This window comes from Lycorma delicatula, chromosome 5 (assembly GCF_047948215.1).
Source record: "Lycorma delicatula isolate Av1 chromosome 5, ASM4794821v1, whole genome shotgun sequence".
NCBI lineage: Eukaryota > Metazoa > Arthropoda > Insecta > Hemiptera > Fulgoridae > Lycorma > Lycorma delicatula.
Genome location: NC_134459.1, coordinates 107,281,607 through 107,290,317, shown reverse-complemented (window position 1 = coordinate 107,290,317; position 8,711 = coordinate 107,281,607). Strand labels below are relative to the sequence as shown.

Below are 8,711 nucleotides of genomic sequence, written 5' to 3'. Positions count from 1 at the left end.
GAACTTTTTCTGAGTGGTTTAATCATTTTATAACTGAGTTGTAATCCTACTTTATACTATTGTGAAATCTTTATGAATACCATGTTTGTTATAATTGCAGAAACTGTTATTTAACATAACATTTTCTGAAATTGATATGCTGTATATATTAAAGTTTTTTGTGGATGTTCTATTTTGTGTCAAGATTATATAATTAAAAGACAATTATGCAATATTTTGGAAAGTTTGTTTGGTTGCTAAGCAGTATTTGTTTGTTTTCCTTTTTTATTGCAATCACTACACAATCCCAGACCCTAACATATATTTTGTGTGTGTGCATGCGCGCGTTTGTATGTAGGAAGTAAGATTATGAAAATGACCTTGATCAGGTCAATCTACAAACTTATCAAAATATTTATTTAAACATTTGAGACAAAAAAAGCAGTACTAGGGGTTTCTACTGTCCTTAATTGAGGCTAAGAAATTAATAAATATACATATATAAAAAAGAAGCCCACTGCAAGAAACACTAGACTCAATGGAAATACTTTCCAAAGGTACTTAAAATTAAATGCTATACGAACAAACCCAAAATGCCCACTCATTTTCTACTTTGATTAATATCAGGTACACAGGTGCAAATATTAGTTACAATTACTTCCAATACAGGTAGACTTCATTAATGAAACGGTTTGTCATAAAGTCATTAGTCAGATCAATAAATCACATTTATCAGAGTTATATATAAGAAAATGATCATTAATACAACATTACCAATAAGATAACGAAATTGAAGCTATATGCACTATATTTCTTTGTAAAAACAATCTAAAGCAATACTGTACTAGTTACAAAATTGCAATTTCATTACAAAATAAAAATAAACAGAAATTAAGCGAAGAAGGTAAGATAGAGCAAAGTAAATATTAAATGATTACATTTAGGTTCACACTACAGGAATTACTTTAAATAGTGGTTACATAATCAAAAGACGCTACAAATAATTTCACAACTAATTTGAAAAGAAGCAGTCACATTAACATACATTTAACTGAATTAAACCAAACTATTTAAAACTAAGCACTGATAAAAATTAAAATTGCCAATACAGAATGCAGACTGTTTAGCTATTGGGGGTCACATGATAACTGTAGTTAACAATTTTCAGATCTCGATGTCAGATCTCAATCTTTGAAATGGCCAAATCTCAATAGCTTACATGGCCAGATCTCGTTATCTGACATGTCCAAACACAGATATCAGGCCATGCAAATTCTGAGACCTGGCCATATCTGATCTCTAGACCAGTCAATGCAATTCCACAAGATCTCTCATGGCTAGACCTTGGACCTGACATAATCAGTCCTTAGAATCTGACGTGTCCACATGCTGATATCAGAAAATGGCCAGACTCCAATATCTGACCATAATAAACCTCAAAACCTGACATGGCAAAATACTAAAATTGACACTGGAAAACCTTTCATCCGACAATGCCAGACCCTCAAACCTAACAATTTCAGAGTCCGAGTCCATGGCAAACCCCAAGAACTCTCACGGCCAGAACCTGACATGACTAGACCTCGATCTTTCATATGACCAGACAATGACATCTGACATAGCGAGATCCCAACATCTGACTTCACCAGATCTTACAATCCAACCTGTCTAGCCACTGAGACCTGTCCGTGCCAGACTCAAAGACCCTGACCAAGCCAACTCCAGAAACTGACTGTGCCAGACTGCAAGACTAAAACATGCCAGACAGTTAGACCTCTCTTTGCAATTTCTAATATCTACTCTAACACAGAATTTCAACAACAATAATCCTTCTTAAATAATAAGCAATTAAACTATTATGAACTCTTTTCACAATTGAAGCTTGTCCCAAGAATATTGACCTATGACCAAAAGTCTCACCAAGTGGAAATTTATAGACGTTTTGGAAATGTGTGAAAATGACCCTCACTTTCTGGACAATGTAATCACGGGTGATGAAACATGGATATTCCAGTACGACCCCAAAACAAGGAGGCAAAGTGCCAATATCAGGGCACCCACTCAACTATCCACTAAACAAAGAAATGTTAATCCTTTAATGAATTACATAAAACAAAAATGTACAATTTTGAGAGTCAGCACTTATCTCATACATAAAGTTGTAACTTAAATCAATGAAACATAAATCAGGTGTAAAAACACAATACACTAATTTCTTTAGCTTTTAAGCAAGACCTTTTCATTCCTAAACTATCCACACACACTGAACTTCTGGTAAAATGGCTAAATATGGAAACAGCAACAGAAATTTTCATATTTGAATTTTTAAAGGTAAATATTTAAAAGGCATTATGTATACTTTCCAGATTCTGAAATCAGTAGTTTGTCTTTGTAAGTGATCAACAAGGTTTGCAAATGATACCAGCAATCAGTATTGGTTCAAAGGATGAGATGGATGTTTTGTAGCATGTGAAAATGCCATACCTGACCAAAACCCAGGACCTCCAGGCCGAGATGCCTTTATCCGAAGGGGCTGGGTAGTAAAGAACACCGGTATCCATGATCTAGTATTCAAATCTGTATAAAAGTAATTCTTTCAACTGGTAACAATAACTTACATTTACTCAAAGACAAATCTTCCAAAAAAGTACCCAGAATATTATGGAGAAAACATGATTTGAATATATGGTGAAGGAATGAATGCGCCTTGAAGATAATATTTAATATTAAGTTAACAATGAAATTCTGTTGATTTTATAAATAGTCAGGAGGCAGTGAATTTAGTTGGCAGGTTGCTACAAAGAAAACTGATCACTTACTGCAAGCCTTCTTTTTCTGGAAAGATTCAGGAAATATTTACTCAAAAATTATTGCTGAAGGTAATCATAATCTCAGAAATTAATGAATTCGTTTCCATTTTGTGATTGCAGTGTTGAAGGAATGTTTCTATTCCAAATCAAACTACCTTATGACAATGAAATTATGTACACTTGATTATAGGCTGGACGGAATAAATTCTCAAGATTATATGAACAGCTTCACTTACCTCACTTCTAAGCAGATGTTTATCATTTCTAAGCAATGTTTCTATCTTCCGCATTTCAATTGCTCTAAGTAGTAGCATCGTTTAGTCTCCTAATAATCAAATTTGTATCATTTATCACTTGGCTATTTGAAAAGTGATCGGTTACATAATATACTGAAATCCCCTGACAGACGTATATTTTGTTACTTACTGACTGGTTTTCAATTTTTTCTGCCAATGTACTGTACACTAGTGTTACCATGCATCGAGTAAATATGGTTCATAAACGAGGCATATGTAGCGGCTAGTCAAATTTACTGCTGTATGAATAACATAAATTTCGGTTGTATAATTTTTAAATATTTTCTAGAACGCACTAACAAGCAACTTAAATGTTACAAGAAATAATTTTCGAAGTCAAATTAATATAATTCAATGTGCCCTTTTACAAAAAATAAAAATTCAAGGGTTCCATGGTTTAATCTTGGGAGCTCAGTGCAAAGCAATTCCGTTATTAGTGTTGTGCAACTGAAATCTTAGTTATCAAAACTTTCGGTTTCAAGGCAGTATTTCCAGTTTATTTAATTATATCCTAAATATTTATACGGATTTGAAGTAGAAAATCATATAATTTTTCACGAATTGATTATGATATTGTATTTATTTTCTAAGAGCTATCGAAAATATATTTTGTCAAATGGAGTATTCATCGGTTACAAATTGTAACTCTGAGGTTATGTTTGTAACTGTAATGTGTGAATATTGCAAAAATGGTGAAAACTAAGAAAAAAATTAATAACGCAAATCATTCAAAAATAAATGCAACTAGTAAAAAAACGTTTAAACGTGACAAATCTTATAATTCTGTTAGAAACAAAAAATGTAAAAAGAACGTAAGTGGGAACAGCGTATTTCCCAAAAATTTAACTAAAGAAAAACTCAAAAATGGCCAGAATCAAAACCTTATATCAAAAACTAAATTAAAACATCGTTCTCAAAACCTTTCTTTAAGAGAAAGAATGTTGGAAAAATTAAAAGCTGCAAAGTTCAGGTAGATTTTTGGTAATTATTTTTTTAACCTATAAAGTTTTAAAAAATTTTGATCCACTTCTGCATTTATAGAAATTTTTGTTTAGACAGTTACATCTTGGATTAGTAACGTCGTAGATAATAGTTAAATTAATTCATTGTTAAAAATTGTCTTATTTTAGTATCATGTTTTTTTATCTAGCCAGTACTGTAAATTACCATAATTTGATGGACCCATTTATTACCAGGAGGTTTGACGTTATTTGAAAGCTGATTCTTATGTTTTATTTCCAGGTTTCTGAATGAGCAGTTATACACATCTGATGGCAATGATATGCAACTATTATTTAAAAAAGATTTGAAAACGTATGTCGACTATCATGAAGGTTTTAGACAGCAAGTTGCTCAATGGCCAATTAACCCTGTTGATATTATTATTAAGACTTTGATGAAGAAGTATGTACTCTTTAATAGCTTATGAATACAAAATTGACATTGTTAGACTGATACTTAATAGAAGAGTAGTCCAACAAAATAAACTGTAAAGCTTATCTTGCTATTTGATAACAGAGTTTATATTATACTAATTTTTATTGCTTATAAACCAATCATGTGCACTCTTTTTATGTTTCTAAATATCGTATTACTGGCTGCATTAAAAATATTATACTGCAAACCAAACATAACATTCACTTGTCATTTTCTGTTTTTAAACCAAAGCTAATTTGTTTGCATGAAAACTGATAAAATAATGTGCATTTGGCAATTTTTATTACATTAATTTTAGAATGTAGAAAATAAATGTTATAAGAAATTTTACTTTTAAAAATCCAAATACAAATATTCATCAGAACTGAAAGCATGTTTCAAATCACACTTAATAGTTTTCTTAGGATTAGACTTTTATAATATAATAATAAGGACTTTTATAATAATATAATATTTAGGTTTTCACTTTTATAATAGTGATTTTTTGTTTTAACATAAAACAAAGTTTGTTGTGGTTAAAATTCATCAGGAAATTATGCTTTCAATATATTTTCATCTAAGATTTGTGATCAACTTTAGCAAGTGTGGTTTAATTTTTTAACCTATTTTATCAGTTGTATTTCATCAGTAAATTCAACTAGGAGATCTTAAGAGTTGTGTTGATACACAAACTAGTTAGTAATTATTACAAAAACTGTTATTTTTTTTAAAATCTTTCAATCTTTTAAATGGGGAAAATTTAAGAGATTGGTTGATTGATATTTTCTATTATCAGTTATGTTGATTACATTTTATTTCTGTTTACTAAACAGTGATAAATTATATTCATTATAATAGAACCCTTGTTTAGTTTTATTTTTTCACTAAACAGCAACGTGCTGGGTATAAATTATAATTAATTGTAAGAGAAATATATGTTACTATAAAATATTTGAATTTTACTCAAAATTAAGTTCATTGATTTTTTATTTTATTTTATAGACTGAAATCTAGTAAATTAACGATAGCTGATTTTGGTTGCGGTGAAGCTAAAATCTCTGCAAGTCTTGAAGGTTTAGCCAAAGTATATTCATTTGATTTAATTGCCCTTAATAATAGAGTTACACAGTGTGATATGTCTCATACACAATTACAGTCATCTTCTGTAGATATTGCTGTATTTTGTCTTTCACTTATGGGTACAAACCTTTCTGGCTACATCATGGAAGCAAATAGAGTGCTTAAAGATGGGTAAGATTAATCAAATATTATTTTTTAAATTTTTTATTTCAGTATAAAAGACTATTTTATTTTCAATGATTTGTTTAATAAAATATTTTTATTCATTGGACTGCTAAATGTTTTACAGATGCAAGTTTTCCTTTTCAACTTTTTTTTTGTTAGCCAGTTTACTGCTGGTTTCATGTTTTATTTGACGTGAAGGCTTTTAAAATTTAAACTAAAAGGAAAGTTTTTACTTCCATCATATTAAAAAAACAGTGTTGTTTATTCCATTTGTTGTTGAAAAGAAGAATAGTCAAATGTTTACTGAAAATCTTTAAAGCACTAGAAATTATTGTGTGTAAAATATTTTAGCTCTATATTGTTAAAGGTAGCTATACAGTTGATTCATAACTGTAATTCATTAATTGCTGAAATTGTACTTATTTTGTTATTGCTTGCACCAGTTTTGAAAATACTATGTAAATTGTTCAGTCTGAATCATTGGCTGCCATTTTGGTGACCAGTTACAAAAATTCAGCTTACTTTGCACCAGTTTTGAAAATACTATGTAAATTGTTCAGTCTGAATCATTGGCTGCCATTTTGGTGACCAGTTACAAAAATTCAGCTTACTTTAATTATCTTTTTAGATAATGTTTTCCCCCTTTACTTATATGTAAACTGTTCTTTTAAAATGGTTAATTATTAATTGATTACTATTTATGAGTAAATTTTTCAATGCATCAATCTTAGGCTTTTTTTGTTGTAGTTATGTAGATTTCCCCCTGTTGGCATATTACACAGTTTCTTTCTAGATATGGTGTTTTTCGAGATAGGTTAGCCACATTTGATTTGATTAATTCAGGGTTGTGGCCAATTAATTGAGGATTGTTCAGAGTGTAGGACCATTGATGATGTGCCCCATGTCTTTATATGTCTGCCCCAGGTACCAAATTAGCTAGAGAGCTTGTGATGATCATTTTTGGTTTTGATTTGCAAGTTAATTGGAAAACCGAAAGAATGGAACATAGTTGCTGGCTTTCTTAAAATTCTTAGCTCTGTGGAGAATGGCTGAGGGGGTCTGATGCTGTTGTAGTTATATATAGTGTAGCCATCCAGGTGGTTAGGGGCCTACCTGGGTGATTATGTCGCCAAGACAGGCGTTTTGGTATTGAGCTCCCAGTTAGGGTAGACATTCGCTGTTAAATTGAGAATGGATATGTGGAGAACTCTGTGATGATGGAGCTGTGGTGTGGAAAGATGTAGGCATTGATCTTGCTCCCAAAAGTGGATCTGAGCAGAGAGAGATAGGGTATGTTAGAGGTAAACAATGAATATGTTTCTTTTTTTTTTAAGTAAATCAATAGGACCTTGAGTAAATTGAATTATAGGACAAAATTGTCTAAATAGTTGTAATCAACACTTGTTTTGTTGGTATGAGGATAGTATTTTTTTGAGTGTATAGCCCAATTGAAGATATGTATAGGAAGAAATTTGTGTGAAATCTTATGTTAGGGAAGTTGCAGGGATCGTGCTTCTGCTTATAAGTTAATTTGATAGTGGAGGATTGTAAGGTATGGTAGGTGGTCATGGTTGGTAGGTTGTGTAAATAAATTGATGGGAATGTGTGCTGAGGCATTTGCATTGCTAGCATCCTGACAAGAGGCCAAACTTGTGTTATCAAGTTTGTAGAGTTGAAAAGACAACCACTGGAACAGAGGGGTTGATGAGGCGACCGGGATTGTCAGGGTTGTCTTGTATTTTGTATTTTTTTTATTTTAATATTTAAGGCAATTTTTTTTAAAAGCATTTTAAAAAATATATATGATTATCAATATTCATTAAATTTTAATTCATGTTTTATATTTTTTAATGAATTTTTAACTTTTTTAAAAATCAGTACAACAGTTTTTAAACTTTAGTATAAACCTCTTGTTTCTGTGTTAACAGAGATTTAATTTTTATTTGTCTGATTTATATCAGACAAATAATCTATCTATAAAGACGCTTTATAGAGCTGTAAAAATTAATGTGCATTATGCACTCACTTTAAACATTGTCATGAGTAGGTCAATGTGTAAATGATTTTTAGATTATTTATATTATAAGGATTGAAGCCAGTACAATTATTATTTGTATAAAACCTAATGATTTTTTTTTCAGAGGTTTGCTAAAAATAGCAGAAGTTGAAAGTAGATTTCAAAATGTTGATGATTTTGTTAGAACAATAGAAAGATTCGGATTTAAATCAACGTCTTATGATTCATCTCATCAGTTATTCTATTTTTTCAATTTTAAAAAAATATCAAATGTTAATAAGAAGAGAAAAAACAAACTACCAGAATTAAATCTTAAACCATGCTTGTATAAAAAGAGATGACTTTATTTGTATAAATAAATGGATTTTAAATTAAATTTTTCATTATTTTTTTTTATGCAACCTTCAGATGTTTGGGTAAGGTATGAGGTTTGATCAAAAAAATCCAGAATTTTAGGTTTTCTCAAGAAAATTTTTATTTATTCATCAATATTGATTGCAACCTTAAAAGTACTATCCCCCTTTAGATATAAATATCTAAAGGGGGATATCTGTATTTTATATCTAAATTTGTGCCAGTGCTTTTTCCAATATTTGAAGCACCTCTGGAACACAGTTTTCAGTTTGCCATTTAGCTCCTTCAGCAGTTCTGTCTTTATCTCTTTAATTCTGGCAAAATGTCATTCTTTCATGGTTCTATTCAGCTTGGAAAAGAAGAAGTTTCCCAAGCTGAAACAAATACGGAGGTTGAGTCATCATAACTGTATTGTTTTTTGCAAAAAATTCACAAACAAGCAATGAAGTGTGAGCAGTTACATTATTCTGGTACAGTTGCCATAAATTTGGGTGTTTTCTTTGGTTTACTTCACGCACACTGCATAGAACTTACAGGTAGTACTTCTTACTGACTGTATAGTGGTAAGAACTCATGATATACTACACCATTGAA

The 8,711-nt window shown here is 30.6% G+C and overlaps 1 protein-coding gene across 2 annotated transcripts; it reads left to right on the top strand.

Moving 5' to 3' along the window:
* The first annotated feature begins 3,486 nt into the window (after nt 1-3,486).
* Nucleotides 3,487-8,139, top strand: LOC142325283 (ribosomal RNA-processing protein 8). Of its 2 annotated transcripts, XM_075366830.1 has the most exons (4): nt 3,495-4,055; nt 4,328-4,489; nt 5,504-5,752; nt 7,888-8,139. In XM_075366830.1, exons 1-4 carry the CDS (start codon nt 3,775-3,777, stop codon nt 8,102-8,104), a joined length of 909 nt encoding a protein of 302 aa, XP_075222945.1. In that variant the 5' UTR covers nt 3,495-3,774; the 3' UTR covers nt 8,105-8,139. The 2 variants fall into 2 exon arrangements, with proteins under 2 accessions (XP_075222946.1, XP_075222945.1); XM_075366831.1 differs by lacking the exon at nt 4,328-4,489 and having other exon boundaries at nt 3,487-4,055.
* Nucleotides 8,140-8,711: the final 572 nt, after the last annotated feature.

Excerpts from the sequence above, each read along its gene's own strand:
- LOC142325283 (XM_075366830.1), top strand. The coding sequence starts at position 3,775 with ATGGTGAAAACTAAGAAAAAAATTAATAACGCAAATCATTCAAAAATA. Across the intron at positions 4,490-5,503 it reads ATTAAGACTTTGATGAAGAA|ACTGAAATCTAGTAAATTAA; the intron begins GTATGTACTCTT and ends TTTATTTTATAG. Across the intron at positions 5,753-7,887 it reads AATAGAGTGCTTAAAGATGG|AGGTTTGCTAAAAATAGCAG; the intron begins GTAAGATTAATC and ends TTTTTTTTTCAG.